Source organism: Lycorma delicatula, chromosome 9, assembly GCF_047948215.1.
Source record: "Lycorma delicatula isolate Av1 chromosome 9, ASM4794821v1, whole genome shotgun sequence".
NCBI classification, from domain to species: Eukaryota; Metazoa; Arthropoda; class Insecta; order Hemiptera; family Fulgoridae; genus Lycorma; species Lycorma delicatula.
The window spans coordinates 4,468,439-4,487,500 of NC_134463.1; the positions used below are offsets into that span (position 1 = coordinate 4,468,439).

Consider the following 19,062-nt stretch of genomic DNA (forward strand, 5'->3'; position numbering starts at 1 on the left):
ATTGCACATTTTATTCTAAGCAATAGAATTTTGTTTTCTATAAATGCATATTCATTTTATATATATACAAAATAATGATATTGTATATTTTAAACAAAAATAATAAAAGATTTTCTTAAAAATAAATAAATAATTTATTGTTAAGATTAATAAGAATTAATAATTCTTAAATCAATCTTTGTTTAATTCTTAGAATTGAATTTTTTTAAATTTTATTATTACTTGACAAAGTACAGTCAAGTTTATTTATTTAGATGGCAGCATGGAAGCAATAATATTATTTATTTTAAAGCAAACAGCGAGCAGTTACAATGCTTAGACAAAGAGTTATAAATGTTTGAAGACCCAGTGATAATGAAGACACTGCAGAACCAGTTACAACGATATCACTTTCTCGAACCAATACTCCATCAATAACATGTATAACTCCATTGGTGCATTCAACATCTGGTCGGAATACATGTATCCATTCATTATTCCATTCAATAAAATAACCTGAAACATAGTTTACAAATTTTATATATATATTCTTTTTTTCCTAATGTGTACACTATAAAATGTTCAACAAGTGAACAATAAGCAATCTCCCCACAGTCCAATAAGATGAGGACATGTTAATGAGATGACATGTAAATGAGATGTAGTCTTTTACAGATTCAGATTTGACCACTCCCATGTGATTAATTGAACCCAAACCAGCAAAATACACTGGTATCCTCTATCTAGTATTCAAATTATTATAAAAGCAGCTAACTTTTAGTAGGATTTAAACCTCAGAACCTTCGACTTCAAAAATCAGCTGTTAAACAACTGATTTAGCAACGATGAGTTACTAGACTAGCCTTGTGGGCGGGTTCAATATATATATATAAAATTATTTTTCTTACAATAATCAGAAAATCTAATCACAATATTATTAGACTTTGTAGTGAGTGGATGTATATGTAATGAACAGATTGTGATCTGCCTATTATCAGTGGGACAAATAATAGTTATATTAAATTTATTGTTTATTCGATAAGATAAAATTAAATTATATTCAAACTTTAATAGTAAATTACTTAATGATATTATTTTCTTTACATAAGCATTAAATTTATATGTCTAAGAATTAAACAAATTCAAAATACATGAACAAAATTATAAATATTTTGATTTTGAAATTGGATTATTTATGATATTAGATTTGTTCATTTATAAGAAAAATATCACAAGAACCAATTTTAAATATTAATTCCCAGTTTAGTAAAAGATTTCTCGGGCAGTTGTGTTCAACTAGATATCTAAGGAAAATATTGATTTTATGACTTGAACATCAAATTTTGTGTTGTATGATATGACATAAAACAAAAAGCATAATAGATAGCTACATATGTCTTCAGCAGAAAAAAGATTATTTCTGAGGTGATATTTATGGTGGATACTTAAACCACTAAAGAAATAAAGGGATTGGAAACTGATCTTAGTTCACCTTCAGAACACAGCAACAAATGATTTAAATATTAAAATTCTGCCATAATGTCCTGAAAAGCTAGAACTGAAAAATGAAAATAGTTTCTTAAAATTAAAGTTAAAATATCAGAGCATAAACTGGATGAGATGGAACAATATACAAGATCTAATTTTATTGAAATACAGCGGGTTTTAATAGAAAAATGGAAATATGATTAGTATCTTGAAGAAATTAGATAAAGCAGTAAATTATAAAATAAACAATGAAATGGTAGATATTTGTTAAAGACTATCTCCAAGACCCAATAGTCAACCATCACATGCAATAATTGTAAAATTTTCAAAAATAACTGACAAAACAACAATTTCTTAAGAGCAAGCAAAACCCACATTGTTCAAGATAGACATGAGTTTTCTGTAAATAGCTACTGTTTATGCAACAAATGACAAATGATGAGAAGGTTATGTCTTCCCACATCTAGAAATTTCATTTCTTTTCTACTGGAATATTTATTGTGAATTACTAACCATTTGACAAATTTTTAGAGATTAATTATTCTTGCATTTATCATGAACTGGTTCAATTGTTAAAGTCTTGGTGCACTTAAAATTCTTTCTATCCCTATTAACTTTGCTTACAAGGTTATTTATATTAAAGCAACCAAATAAAAAATATGATCTGCAATCTCCCAATAACAAACAGAACCTGAATCCAAACCTCCAGTTTATTAGTTTATTTACAAAGTACTTTCGATGATATGCACTCAAAATTAAAGAAAAAAAATTATGTAACTTCCTCATTTATTTTAATTTGAAAAACACAAAAATTAACTTGCTCAGAACTTTTCTTTATAAATGTTTCAACACTAAAAGTGGTCAAACTGAAAGCGATTGAAATCCATTCAAAAATGAGGCCTTTTATGAAGGCTTAAAATATGCATTGCAACATTTAAAACACTTAAAGAAATATCCTCAGCAATATTTCTTTTAAAAATTTTCCAGACTTTTCTGATTGGTTTCTTGTACTCTATTCTTCAAAACAGACAAAAAAAAACTAGCAGTGAAAAATCTAGGCTATAAAGTCACTGCTTGATGAAAAGGATCTCTGTGATAGAACAAAATTTTCATTCCATCTTCCAAAGCACAACTTTAGGTATTATGTGATGAATGAATTATCCAAAAAAGATGTACATTGTTAAAAATAGCAATAAATTATATTGCTGCACTGACTTGTCCAAGTGAAAAACAAAATTGAAAATAATATTTTGAAAACAGTCTGCAGTTACTATGCCTTCAAAAAATATTTGACTGATCAGTTGGCTCCTCAAAAATATATGCCACACACTAACCTTTTTGTGGGTATAATGATATACCATGATAGTTATATCTAAGAAAAAGCCTATTAAACATAATCAGAGTATCACAGCTAGTGGTAGACGTCTACATTTTATCATAGTTGAGAGGCTTTAATTTATATGAGAAAGAAATCTTGCATGGGTAATCACTCATTACAAGCAAGTGATTTACTGTTACTCACCATAAATGATTTTTTAAATGCTTCAGATTCATGCAGAAACTTCTGACATTTCTATCACATGATTTCATTGTGCACAACATTTAATAATGAAAATCTCTGTTTATTGGAAAACATCATTTTGAAAATTTAAGCTCTGTGTAAGCTTGTTAATAATTGTTTCTAATACTGTTATCGTACAATTTTATGAAGAATAAGTAATGACAGATGTATCAGTAGATTCATACCCAACAAGTTGGAATGGGATGAGTGCATTCCAAATATGCATACATATATGTATGTATATTTATTCTAAATTTTCATTATCCCATTTGAGGGTCAAGGAGTTTTTAATCCACCAACCTGAATATTTTTTTACAAACCTGAACAAGGGGTAAAATAAATGTAAAAAACTGTTTAAAAAATTCTTAACTAATGTGGACTACAAAAAAGAGCCTTGCAGGTCCATATTATTTTCCTTCACAGAAGCTATGATTCTCAGAGGACTGTGTAAGATTGATATGATTATTAATTTTTTTTCATGTATTTACTTATTTATGTGAAAAAATTAGTAATTTTTTAGATTTTTTTTTTTTAGAAATTTTGTCTTGTAAAACTAAGTATGTAATTATTAAAAAAAAATTCCAAGATAATGGGAATTTAAATATAAAGGTACATTTAAAGATACAAAAAAAAAAAAAAAAATAGAAAAACAAAATTAGAGAACTGCATCTGGGAAAAAAGTTAAACAAATTTTTAGTAATTACTGAGATGATTCTAAAGTAGCACTTTAAATGAGCAATTCATAAATAAATACAATAAAAGAATTCTATGATACAGAAGTGACAAGAGGTAGAGAAAGGAATTCTGAAAGGTAAATATATTGTTATAAAATTTTGTGTTTCAGAAGAAATTACTGCAAAGATTTAAAAATATTTTTTATTAATGTAAATTTTAAAACAATGAAAAATAAAATATGCGAAGAAAATGCAATCCTGAAAAAAGTGAGAAAAAATACAATTCCAAACCAATGAAAAGTAAAAACTGAATACAGTACAATGTACTGTACAGATTAGTAAGAAACAAGAGTGGTTCACAAGAACCCAGGAACATACCAAACTCAATATTCAAATTGAAGGCAATACCTAATTATAATATATCTGCATGATCTGCACCAAGGGTACCAAGCCTATCATACAGTTCTATGGTTTGAGTATAGTAATTTAATTCAAAATATATCATAAATGATCTTCAGAAAATATATTCTATTCTGTGATAAGACATTAACAAGGCAATTACTGCAGCAGTAATAAAGATTAAAAATTTGTACTGTAGATGTACAATTAATGATTTGTACTGCAGTAGATGTACTGTTCACTTTCTCACTTCACAGATAAAAAAATAAATATTTCAGTCAACAAGTACAAAGAATTTCTCTGAAAAAGACTTCCTCTTAAAAACTACTTCAGTAAGTGTTAACAAAACAAGTATAATAAATGTGATATAATCATTTTTCTAATGTGCAAAGAATATTATACTGTAAGTTGATTAATATATGTGCACTTTTTAAATAATTAGCAATATAAAGATACGTATCCCCACTGTAATGAAGACATAGGTAAAATGTGCATTAATTATAGAGGTGAATAATTTCATCTATTCCATGAAGCGAATAAAGCAACATTTTATGTATATGTACTGATTCTTTAATTTAGAAGGGGTTTTGATAAAAGACATCTGCCTCATGAAAATGGTTTTAAAATATGAAAATTTTGATAAAAATATGCAAGAACTTTATAAAGAAGTAGAAATTTACATTAAAGAAATGTGTTTTTCTAAGATGGCTAAAGTCAAGTTTTTTATTTCATAAACTTTCCATCAAAATAATAAAAATGAAGACCTTAAAAACCTTGAAAGACTTTTGTAAAGCAATTTCATCTTTTTTTTATTATCAATCTTTTCTTAAAAAAAAAATAAAAGTGGCAAAGAGTTATTGACAAACCCTGAATTTGACACCCAAATTCCAGGAAGTAATCAGTGAAGATAATTAAAAGGTGATAAAGTGTCATTCAAAACATTCACATATCATATTTTCTGAGGAAAATGTGTCTTCTTAAGCAAGCTATTCCAATGGGAGCTCTTTAACACCTCTATCAAAAGCAATAATTTATTGTAGAAATATGAGCTAACTAATATAAAATCATTGATCAGAAGTGTGATGTTACCATTCTGGCAAAAGATGTGCATATCTTAGAAAAATTAATAAGAAAAATGTATTCTAAATAAAAAGAATTTGTGTACCTTTTAAAAAAATTAAGATTATTACTGAAAAACAAGTGAAATAAAAAATTATAAATCCAGTGATGTTGCAAACAGCTGTAACAAATAAGCATATCTAAAATTAACAATAAAAAAAAGGTTTGTGCCATTAAATTATAACTTGTTTTTGTTGTCAATAAACGCTTTAAAACATTTTATCTCATTATACACAGTTTCTCTATAATAAGGTTAAAAATAGTTTCACTTACCTACAAAACTGTTTAATAAAATAAGTAAGGTTGGACTAAGTAAAAACATTAATCAAAATTACTTAGTTATAATATACTTAATCATCACTACACTAATAAAAGCAACACAGAATGTATATGTGTGTGTGTGTGTGTAAATATAAAATAACTTTTGTTCATTATCAAATATTTTTGTGAAAGTAAGATGAGAGGCAAAAACTGAGTATGGTGAGGTAATCAGAGCATGTGTTATAATAAATACTACAAAACACAAAAGCAAAATTTAAGAAATTTTGTTGTATAGGTGAGCACAGATAAATACGTTTAAAAAGATGATGTGTATGATAAAAAAAATTAGATGTGTATAAAAAAAAGAAGAAAATAAAGGCTGTATGTTGTGTGTGTGTGTGTGTGTATATATATATATATATATATATATATATATATAAGGAACAGAAATTTAAATAGAGAAAGATTTAGACAGAGCAAAGAAGAAATGATGAGCAGTGAGTGAAAATGTCTAATGAAAACACTAAACAAAAACAAAAAAAAAACAAAACACAAAACCAAAAACTCACCAGAATGTACAGAAACATTCCCTTCTGGATGAATATCTAACAGAAATAAAAATATATATATTTAATATTAAATTAAAATGTAATATTATTGTCTTATTTTTTTCTAAACTGAAATTACTTGTCTTTGTAAATTTGTATAAATATACAAATATACGGTGTACCTATGTTTTTAGATGTTCACATAATCATTCATGATTATGTGTGTGTGTGTAATAAAAGTGGTTTTTCTTCTCTTTTAATGGCATGTATTTGTGTCAATAATTTGTTTAATTGAACATTAATTGAATATTTTTTTATTTGAACAGATGCCTAAATAAATCACTTTTTAAATTTAAAGAGAAAATAATAAAAAAAAATAAAAAAATAAAATAAATAATAGTAAAATATTAAAAAATAAAAATAATAATATTATATTACACTATTATTTTCCAACATTCAAACATTTTATCATTAGATTTTGGATGTACCATTAATACAAAATTTATTCTTGACTTTTCTGACATTTCAAAATGAAATATTTTATCCACTCCTGCATGTCTAATTCTTCATTTTTAAACTGAAATAAATGTTATATTTATTGGACTTTTGTATTAATGGATTATTTGGTATTTTATATGATCATAACATGTATTGATCAAATAAATTTGATAATATATTTCATCCCCTTCTTAAGTTATACAGTGCAAAGACATATACAATGTGTATCACAAAGTTCTCCTGGACTTTCATAACCTATTCTACCTGTCAAAATAATGGAAAAAGTTCATATACTTATGTCCTAAAATGCTTTGTTTGCAAGTTATGGCTAGTGAAAGATTTCACTCAGATTTCAGCTACCCTGGTGAAATGAGGTTGTACTGAAATTTTAGGACACTAATAAAGGTATAGAATTGTGATTTCTTATAGTTTATTTCCTGAAAAATTGAATCAAATAGGTTCACACCATATCTGCAGTAATTTTTGAGAAATCTGGGGTAAAAACCCTATCTATACATTGGCGTAAGATTCCTGCTTTTGTTTGAGGTACAATAACTTTGTTAAATAGGTAATAAACACATAAAACTTTTAAACAAAACTTGAGAATTTAATTCCAAACAAAATGGTGTATGATAAGTTGAATAAAACCAAGAAACATTAGGAAATTCAAATTTTATTTAGAAATAGTAAATAGACCAAAAGTGTACTTATAATGTATTAAGTGTTTTTATATGTAAATAAAATTGAATAATACTTGTGAATAAATACTGTAGTGAAAAAGAGTGTATCAGTAAAAATTGCAATATTCACTTCTGTGCTAATAATAACAAATAAACAAAAAAAAAGTAATTTTGTGTTTAATCTGTTTTTTTATACGTAGCGCATCCCAAGAAGAGGTTTATAAACTGGATTGGTGATAGATATTTTGTCTACCTGGTAAATTTGGCTAAAACTTTACATGTGTACCAAAACAAATCATAAAAAATGTGCGATAAGAAATCAGCTTATTCATTTGTAAAAATACAAAATGGCAATTTTTGAAAACAAAACTTCAATTTTTAAAAGTTTAAGAAATGTATTTTATAGCAAAACAACTACTACTAAAATGAAATTTGCTGAAATCATTTAATATTTTTTGCTGAAATTTTAAAAAAGCTGAATTGTAAAAAAATCCAGAATAACTATATTTATAATTAATGCTGTACATATATCAGTTGCATGCTGTTATTAATACTACATTGAAATACTGTTTAAGCAAATCTGAAAAAGTTCTTGGAATTTAAAAAATTTCTTCTCTGATGACCCTTATTATCCATTACAGATTATGAGAAAACAAATCGTCCTTAAATACTTCCGTAAAAAGTAACAAGCAACAGTTTTACATTATTTGCAAAGCTAACTAGTACTATCATTTTGGAAAAGAGCAAAATTTTCGTTTTATTTATTTTTTATAAGTTTGGAACAACAATTTTTTGGATAAATGTAACCCGAGTCGCAGATGACATCAAAGTAAAAATATCAAGATAAAAATTTTGTAGCATAAGAAAAATGCCTGTCCAGGGTTCAAATCCGGGTCTCTCTGATGAAAGACCGAAATATCATGGACTTTGGCAACATTTACTTTGTGTATAATAAAAAAGCATGGTGGTTAATGATAATTTTTTTGAAATATGATTTGATGTCGAGCCAAATCAAATCAGTAAATTAAATACGAGTAGTTGGAGCCATTATGAATGTAAATATCTTTCAGGACACATTAAATATTATTTTCATAGAACAGTAATCATTATATTAATTTGAAAATGTGATTAAATCAACTTTACAGAAACATTATTATGATGCTAAAACATATCCTAGGAGAAACTGGTCACTGAATAATTACTTATGAACGTAAATAACATTAGACTATTTAATGAAAAATAGTAAAAAAGATATAATAATGTACAGAAACTAAATACAAGAACTTATTGGAAATAAACTTGACCAAATATTAATGAAGGAATGCAAATAATAATGCTATGAATGATTATTTTCAATTGTTATTGTTATTGTTGAATTATTGTATAATTCTGTAACTAAAATATTTACAGAAAGAAAATGCACTCAGGATGCCAAAGCTAATCTTCAAATCTAAAATTTATTTCCTCATCTACATCCTTTCCCTATATCCAATTGTCATTGGATCAGGCTGAAGATCATGGGTTTCCACTTAATTATATCTAATCATTACCCCTTGAAAACCTGCTCCATAACTTTCAGATTATTCTTTACATGATTTAACTACTTCTATCTTGAATCTTTCTCCAGATCTTTTTCCAATTATTTATTTCCCTTTTTAAGGGATGACAGACTAACCACCCACATCAAGCCATTAAAAACAAATTAATTTTTTTTTTTATGAAAAGTGTTAAGCCAGACTGGATGGGATTCGAATTCAAGACCAGATGAAAGACAGAAATGCTTCCACTTGGTCATAGAGTGGAAGTTTCTTCATAATTACATCACAAATTTTTTAGCAACTTTTCAAGTTTGGTATTCTCTGTAAGAGTCCAATAGTTCTCAGTTTTCTCTATTTGATTATCTCCTGTAATGTTCTACATGTAAGTCTTTTCTTATTGCAGGATTTTTTACTTGGTTCTACTTGACTTTTCTGCTATGCTTCTCAAATCTTCATCTCAATTGCCTGTAGTTTATTTTATTCCAAGATTGTCATCATTTAAGACTCCGAACTGTACAGGTGGCCGGGAAGTCACCGTACCCCCTAAAGTTAAACTAAAAATTTGTAATGAGTTTCACGCGGTATAATAATGAATTATTTTATTTACTCACTTGATACATAGTATTAATTTTAATGGTCCAGCGGGTCTGCGTGTTTGCTCTTCCCTTATGTTGCATGCACAATTTTATATGTCACCACATCCTCTGTGACATGCGACAGAGCATTTCTAGTGTTATAGTATGGAAGGCGTCCCCTGCAGCATCATGTAATTCTTCATTTGTGATGTAGCAATGTGCAGGTTTGTGTATCTTGATAATTCCCCATAATGAATTGTCTGGTGTAGTGAGATCAAGACTTCATGTTGGCCATGATAACAGAGCTGGTGATGCTGGAGTACCATGGCCAATTCAACATCCTGGAAATTTTTTATTCAGAAACACCCAGACTAATAAAGCAAAATGGGCAGGTTCTCCATCCTGCTGCAACCATACTCATTCCATGAGATCCTTCTCTTGAAGCTGTGGTAATAACTGTGCCTGCAACATCTCTAAATAAGTTTATACACTCCCTGGCCTGTCAAAAAAATAAGAACCAAACAAATGATGAGCTATCATTCCAGCCCATATCATGACATGCAGTGGATTTCTTTCCAACTCTGTCACATAAGAATTTTTTTCATTCAAAATAACATATTTCTAGCTCACAAACTGTGATAGATTGTACATTCTTCATTATAAAGTACCTTCCCACGGTGGAGTGTAGCGCGAAATATTTCTGATAAAGCCTGGCAGGATGCAGTGTGACATTCCATGTCTCCAACTTTCAAGTCCTTTTTCATATTGTCTTGCATTGACCTCTGCAGCATAAGAAGTTCAGCTGGCCATTTACAAGTTGATTTCATTGTGGATTTCAATGGAAACTGCAGCAGCGCACATGTTTCTAACCGTGTTAACTTTTGTCCACTTCACGGCCTATCTTTAACACTGCCTAATTCAAACACATGTTTTTCCCAAGTCAATATTGTTACTTTTCATGGAGGCGACTTATTAAAGCATTGCTGAAACATCAGCAATTAGCTTCATTGTTTGATTCATGTATTGTCATTCATGAATCCCTACATCTCAACCCCTTGATCATCTGCATTCAGAGTGTGTGATGTAAAAAACTGTTGCCAACCAACCCCAACAAAAATACCATGTTCTAAACACATATCCTAACTCATGTTTTTCGTTAACTTTAGGGGTACAGTGATCTCCCGGTCACACTGTATGTTAAAATGTGTGCAAAGTGATTTGTGAAAATTGGCTATTTATATCTCATATATAGGATAAAGAAATATCAATGAGTTATATCAATTAGTTACCAATCTATTTAAAAAATTCTCCATTTCCAATAATTTTTACTAGAATTTTAAATTAATACAGTTGATAACAATAATCAATATCAAAATTAAACTTACATTAATACTAAAAGTATAGGTTATCTATATTCTTAAAAAGGATTCAGAACATTTTTTAATGATCAGTTTCAATAATGTGGCCTTTTCTAAAAAATAGTCATTCAGCTCTCAATAAAGATAGAAATCTTTTTTACTGAACTGTGTGCTTTAATAATATATTATATTACATAAATGGTTTCAGAATTTTAATCAAAGATGGATGGAAATTCAACTGTTACAAAATTAAAAAAGTATAGTGTGCATTTTTAATTCCTTAAAGATCATTTAACTCTTTTTAAAAATTAGTAGTTTCTATTTGCAGTAAACTAAAATTTTAGTTATGAAAAGTTAATTTTTTTTTCATGTACTCAAATGTAACATGATACATCTCAATAAACAGAGTGAATCAGTTTTGCTGAGAGTTAGACCCTGTGCACAGACTTGGATATAAAAATTACAAAGATTTTCAAAACATACAAGAACATTACAAAAAAAGCATATATATATTATATATACACACACATGAAATAAAAATCTATTTACTAATTACTAAGTTATTTTTTTTGTTATTTACTTAAAATGCATCATTCTCGATTTATTGCATTAAAATCCAATCTTTAATTTTATTCTTCAGTAATGTTGATTTGATTGACAATGCTTTGTACATATTGGGCAATCTATTGAAATGTAGTATAGTAACGTATATTTGATATTTTTTCCCCAATATTCAATCTGATAATTGGCAAGTTGAGAGATTTGTTTCTATTAGTACCATTTGATGTCATAAATTTATTTTTTAGTTTTTCATATTGAAAGCTTAAGGCAGATACAATATAGGCTTGTTTTACTGACAGAGGTTCTTTAATAGTATTTCTTTCATTATTTGTTATTTTTCAAAAATTCTGTTTTGAAGTTTAGATAGTGAATTTAATGCATTACATACTCTGATCAGACTATTGTACCATAGCTTGCTATACTATTAAATAGTAGTATAAGGAAAGCAGCATCTTTGATTTCAGAAACATAGAGTTGCAAAAATGAACAGCAAGTATTTCATCTTCTTGGTTAAGTTTTCTATATGTTTATTCCATTTTAAATGCAAATCTATTGTTATTCTGAGATATTTGGTATACTGAACTCCTTTTATTTCACGATCTTGAATTTTTATAGAAAAGTTTGCCTAATTTGTAGTAGAATAGTTTGAGTATTTTACAGACTGTCTTTTCAATAATTACGTTAATTGTTTTCAATTAACCACTCGTTTACAAGAACAACATAAGTATTCACTTTCCCAAAAGTCCCTTGCCAGGTCTTTTCTGAGCTTAATACTATTATATCATTAGTATAAGCAAAATTGCATCCTTCAGGTGGAATTTCAAAGACGTCATTCATATATAATAGAAACAGAACTGGTCCTAGTATTTTTAAATCATGTCCTTTGAGGAATATCTATGTTTACATTTCTGATATCACTTTTTGTTTTATTTATTTTTATAGTTTGCACTCTGTCACTTAGATAACTTTAATAATCTGCATGCCATACCTCTTATTCCATATTTGTATAGTTTCTTTAGTAAAATTTTATGGCTGGCCTTCAAAAGCTTTGTTACGATCAATGAAAATAGAAATGATTGGAATACTATTATAGATGTTTTCTGTTAAATTTACCAAAGCTTCATTAGTGCCTACATCTTTTTTGAATCAATTGAATAAAAATATATAATTATGTGATTAAACTTTAATAATATAATACGTAAAGGTGAACAAAAAAAAAAAAAATTAATAAAAGTAATATTACTATTACTTACTATTGTCATTTTCCTTAACACGTAATTTAAGAACATCCCGTACAGTTGGTAGTGTTACTGAATCATTGCTCATCTTCTTGAGATCAGAGAGTGAATAAGCACGATCAGAAACGACTAAATGTCTTTCCAGCATTTGTTTGACCTAAAAATAATAAAATAACTAATGATAGTAATTAGTAACAAAAAAAAAATCTTATACAAATTAATTTAAATGAGATTCTATATAAAGGACAGGAATTAATTTTATTGCACAGAACTTTTCACGTAAAGTAAACTCGTGCTGAATTATGGCAAAGCTGTGAAAAAAAAATCTTGCTCATGATAGTTTTTCACAGCTTTACAACACATGTAAATAAGTAAAATAGATAAAAGCATCATATAATTTTTTATTCCATATTATTTATTACTTTTTAAATATTTTACTGTATTTATCCAGCTAAGTTTCAGTTGAGCAGCACACAAAGTACTGTTCACAGGCGTATATTTTTTAACCAAAAAATTACTATAAACTTAAGATATAATTTATAAATATTGCTTTTGTAAAATTTAAGTTATTTTAATTAAAAATATTTGATTATTTATTAATAACTGAAAATGTATGAAATTTATGAAACAATACATACAGCTGCAATAAATATAAACAATATATATCACATGTATAATGTGTATATATGTGTTTATATGTGTTTATATATAAACCCCAATTGTCTCAAAGTACAAAAGCAATAATTTTCCTTAAATCATTTTCTACCCAAGCAGCAACTCCATAAAGTTATAGTAACCAAAGAAACACTATCAGATACATATATATATTATCCAGTACATATTATGCTAGGAGATGCAGCTAATACAAAATTATACTTTATAACAACAATAAATCCAACTATCAACAGGTTCTAATTAAACACAACTAAATCAGAAGCTTAAAATATTTGACCTGAATATTATTTGACCAACTTATTCACAATTATTAATTTTTAAACCTTTTTCCGAGATATAAAAAGAACTGATTTTCACTTGACAGTTCTTAGCTAGAGTGTTCACCTCTCTAGCACTACCTAGGCTTTGTAAAGCAGTTGATCATAGTACTGATGCATTCAAACTAACTTTTAAACCATGACAGAGTTTAAATTCTATAAGAAACATTTATTTGAACAATGACACTAACTAAAACACAAATTATAATAAAATTTAAAAAAAAAAACTGAAAAGTTAAGGAAGATTTGGTTTCAGTCTAAAGTCAACACTAATATTTATTTTATAAAGAAAAAAATATAAATATACAAATGTAACAATATAAATATATTAAAAAAAATATGTGTATATATATATATTTTGTTGCTACATACATGCTGAGCTTCATATCAGCAAGCGAAAAGCTAGGAGCTCAGATGTAAGCGGGAGTACAGTATACGTACATGCTGGCACACCGCCACTCCCCACCAACCTAGCTGACTGTGTAACTCTCCCCCCACAATGACGGTGTGGCCCCAAATTTACAGGCGCCTATAAAAGAGTGAACGGCAGAATGAATTTTGGCAGAAACGCACTTAAAACCGGACAAATCACTGACCATTCGAAACTATTTTACATATAGAATGGATAGGGTAGTACCACATGGTGGCCACATTAGTGGCAGAACTGCTTAATCCGCAGACGCATTATGCATATGAACATTGAGCTTGCGGGTTGATGTTCAAACCAACGTGATGGATAGATGCTGTATACATGTGCAGCATCTAGGCATGGTATCCGACTGATCTTGGCATATAATAAGCCGATCTCAGTGCTGATCTAGATACCGTGCTGGAAAATTGGGATGGGCCCATGATATTCATGGGTGACCTCAACTCCAAGCACACATCTTAGAATAGGAATTTAACAAATACCAATAGCAGACTGCTCTACAAAGAGGCAAGGGTTCATAGGCTAATCGTTACAGGCCCTAAAGAGCCCAACTATATAAATGCAAATGGTCAGTCATGACCTGATGTGCTAGACATTGCAATACTGAGGGCAGTAACAACACTGTATGCCATAGAAATAATTGAGCTCAGACCATTCACTGGTTTTGCTGGAGTTAGGCTGGTAGGGGCCAAGCGAGAACCCCCGTCAATATTCCAAAGGTCAGTGAATTGGAGAAAATTTCAGAGCTCTGTAACAGGATTATAGGCCGGAGTATCCAGAACTACTGACTACACCAGAGGAAATCTGACAACATGACCGATCACATTACAACGTCACTGAACGAGGCCTTATCATACAGTACTATGGAAAAAGCCGCATGGCCGATTTGTAATGATCTCCCACGTCACATCTCCGATGCAATATCCGTGAAGCACCAACTGAGGAGGAGATACCACCTAACCCTGGCTCCCAACAACAAGTGGGTTTTTTATACATAAACATACAGTAAAATCGCTGGTGACGAGGAATCACAAGAAATCGTGGAACGATTACCTCTCCTCGATATCAGACGATGTCTCTTTGGTATACAAGCTAAATAAAAGGATAAGTGAAGGAAAAAAGCCCCTCCACCCAGTAATGAGACAATGAGGCATTCTGGCATACTCCGTATACGACCAGATGGAGGTTTTCATGAACGCACTGGAAGACCAGTCTATCCCAATCCCTCCGACCTGAACAACATCAATGTAACCAAGGTGGAGGCTTTCCTCGTAGATCACTTCACTCAGGTGGAGGATGACCCCCACGAAATAGACTGCATCATTGAGGTAGAAGTGATTACCGTGGCTATTAAGGCCACAAGCTTCAATAAGGAGGGATAGAATGGATCAAGGTCGTTGTAAAGGTGTATACCGTCCACCTTCCGTCCCACCCTTTGTTGCTTGCCATAAATCATATCCATGCTGCTCAATCTCCTGGATCATTTCAGAAGTCAACTCAACCAACGTCCTAGCAGCATAGCCTTTCTATTGCAAGAATATCCTGCCTTTCTATCGCAAGAATATAGATTGGTTTCACATCCGCAATCACCAAGATTGCCTCTTGTGAAATCGTTCAGTAACTACCCGTTACTGTGAGTAACTTAAGTAGTTGGGCCCTCAGTAAAATATTCCAATAACTTTGAAATTTTAGCCTCCCCACCCAATCAGGTGGATGCATATAGCATAATAGCCTCATACACACCTTTGCACAGGATGCTCATGGTCCTAAAATGGAAACCCCAATCAGGAGTGACCACATGTTTAATTCCAAAGAAGGCTCTACAGGCCTTCTTAAAACGTATTGATGGTGCCTTTTGAATTGCAACTTCTCATCCAAGAACACCCCAAGATACTTCTGAGCTTGAACATATTTAATATGTTGGCCTGGCATCGAAACGTGGGGCAGCCGCACAACAGCCAAACAACCCTTAAAAAGCATCATAGTGGTTTTAATTCAGCTGATTGTCATCTTGTGTTGATGACCCCACAGCTTCAACATTCTGCACACACGAGTGGCCCTGAGCTCAACTTCATTCTGCAAGCATCCTTCGACCAGCAGGAGTACGTTGTTGGCATAAGCCACCATGCGAAATCTACTGAGCAACTTCAGCCACAGAAAAGAATCAAACTCAACCACCTACAATGGAGGACCCAACACACTCCCTTGGGGACAACCCGTAGACAGTGTCTTACCAACCTCATGGTTATCCTTGTGGAGCAATACATTGCAATGACTGAAATAGCTTTGCAATAATTGCAATTTGCTATCAGCACATGCTCTTTTCTGCAATTGGTAATTATCAGAAGCTACCACAAGTTAATAAAAGCACCAAAAATGTCCACGAAAATTCCCAAGATATATACCGCCACAATCGTTGATACAACACTCATCACACAGAGTATGGCATCCTCAGTAGCTTTTTGAGGACGAAACCCATACTGGTTTTCCATCAGAAACCCATGTGTGGTCAGCCTCTCATTTAAACGAAGATACAGAGCCTTATCAAAGACTTTACCCATAACTGGCAGTAGCATCAGAGACCTATAAGAAGAACTAACAGTGGGATTCCTGTCCCCTCCTTTAAACAGCAATTTAACAATCCCTTTCTCACAGCATACAGGGAAGCACCCTGCCTAACAATAATTTATTGAACACCTGGAGATAATTCTCACAATTACCCTTACTGAGCGAACAAGGACCTCCGCTGTTATTCTATCTAAGCCCACGGTCTTACCCCTGCCTAACTACAAATAGCCTGACACACTTCTGCCTCAGCCATGTCCAAAAGACAAAGCATCTCCGTGAAACTGAGCAACCCCACACATCATCTACAGATGGTATGCAGTCTGCTCAGCTTTGTTGTCATCAGGCAGTAAATCGTTAAGTAATTTTCATAAGATTTCAGATACATCTGATATTATGCCATGCTGGGTCGAGAAAGCAGACAAAAGAATGTCCTTTCAATGTTTGTGTACTAAAACCCTTTACACAACACCCCAGGGATCCTCTGTTCACTAACAAAGGAATGCTGAGAATCCCTCTTAACTGTGTGGACTTTATGGAAATAATTCGATCTTCGATCTCTATACTCCACAACTACGACCGCCGTTTCAGAACATCCTCACATAAGACCATAAGACGTCTCCATTTATGGAGACGCTCTCCATAAATGACAGAGCCTGTTTCAGACCTGTTAATTCCCTATTCCATCATGGTGCGAGCCTCTGACAGACACTGACCCAACACTGCGGGGCTCTGGAGGCCACACTGCCATGCTATAGATGGGATCAACTGCTGCTGAGGGGAAGCTCAGCCCAATTCTGACCGATGAATCGCAACTCCCAACTACAGTTGAGCCGACATCGTCAGAGCTTCCTGACCCAACAGCCCTTCTCAGGGCTACCTCACAAAACACCAGGGCCATCTCACAACTTTTCAGGGACATCACTCCAAAAACTTCAAACAGCCCTTTTCAAAGCCATCACAAGATTTTAAAGTGCCACGTGCTGTTGAAGCCATTCAGCAATAATACATATATATATATATGGATGAAATAATTCCGGAACCGATTTAAACTTTCTCCATACTTAATATCTCAATTAAGAAAATCGGTTTGCGCCTCCACGTTGGTTCGTCTGGATAACCAGTTAGAAACGTGGAGATTTCTACTGGTGAACTAAATCGGAATCACCTCTCTGGATCACATCCAGAGTTGTAACTCAGGAATTTATTCCCACCCAAGGCTGACTTGCCTTTGAAAGTCAAATATGGAAGGTCTTTTAAGAAAAAATCCACCGTCTGGTAAATACCAGAGAAGGCTGCACTCGGATCCGGTGGGCAGCTGCTTAAAAGATAACAATGAATCGGAGCGTTTGGAAACACCCAAAAACAACACAACTTTAAAATTGAGGATAAAACACAAGCAAATAAACTACATTGCCACTCACAACATTAATTCTCTAACTCAACCCGGCAAACTAAAAACTCTAACAGACATAATGGACAAACAAAAAATCCTAATCGCAGGACTTCAAGAAATGAGAAACACTGATCGAGAGCCGTTTGAATCTCAGGGTTACAGAATTTACAAAGGAATCCCCGGGAAACGTGTGATGAAGAATTGCCCACAGTTCGGAACAGGATTTGCAATCAATCTTAAAATAATTGACTCAGTCGTAGAATTTAAGTCTTACTCCCCCAGGATTTCAACCTTAACCCTAAAATCAGCCAATAAATTCTACACCATAATAAATGTCCATGCTCCCACCAATGACAAAAACAATCTTAAAAAAGATAGAGAAGAGATGGACAAATTCTGGGAACTTCTTGACCAAACTGCAAACAACATAAATAAGACCCACACGAAGATTTTAATAGGGGACTTTAATGCCCAACTTGGTAAAGAACGAAGATATCGTGATATTATCGGAAAATGGCCTGCCCAGAAGAAAACTAACAAGAACGGCCAAAGACTTGTCGAATTTTGCAGAAACCATAATATGATCTCAAAATCCACCTATTTTATGAGAAAACCAAACAAATTGAAGACTTGGAAACACCCAGATTGGAAAAAAGGAGAATGGCAACTCGATCATGTTTGCATGGACTGGAATTATCACAAGGAGATTTATAATGTAAAAGTTGTTGAGAGGAACAGATACTGGATTGGACCATTACTTAATTAAAGTTAAAATAAAATTCATCCCGCATAAAAAGAAAAAATCCCAACCTAAAAACAAAAGAGCTTATGATCCACATAAATTAATAAACAATGCCATCTTTGAAGAAACAACAAAAAAATCAAATTAACTAATAATTTAAAAGAACTGACATCCCAACTGAAAGAAATAGCTGAAGAACTAGCCCCTATAAACACAAGAAAAAAACACCAATGGTGGAATGAAGAATGTGACAAAGCATTCAAAGACCGACACCGGGCTTGGATCAACCACCAAACCCAGAAAACTGAAGAATCTAACCATGAATTCACCAAACAAAGGAAAATAACTCACAAAATTATAAGAGGAACCAAACGACAAGCCCAAAAAAACTTGATTCAGCAAATAGAAGAAAGTTCCAAGAAAACTAACTCCCGAGACTATTATAAAATTTTTGGTCAGG

At 31.4% G+C, this 19,062-nt stretch overlaps 1 protein-coding gene across 1 annotated transcript in view; it reads right to left on the reverse strand.

Moving 5' to 3' along the window:
* Window positions 1–208: 208 nt before the first annotated feature.
* Window positions 209–19,062, reverse strand: part of Fas1 (fasciclin 1 Fas1 domain-containing) — a gene marked incomplete at its 5' end in the record, with an annotated part of 86,108 nt that continues 67,254 nt past the window's right edge. Inside the window, 3 exons of the mRNA XM_075375609.1 lie at window positions 209–495; window positions 6,051–6,086; window positions 12,493–12,634. Of these exons, the coding sequence (XP_075231724.1) occupies window positions 287–495; window positions 6,051–6,086; window positions 12,493–12,634 (387 nt within the window). The remainder of the gene's footprint in view (window positions 496–6,050; window positions 6,087–12,492; window positions 12,635–19,062) is intronic.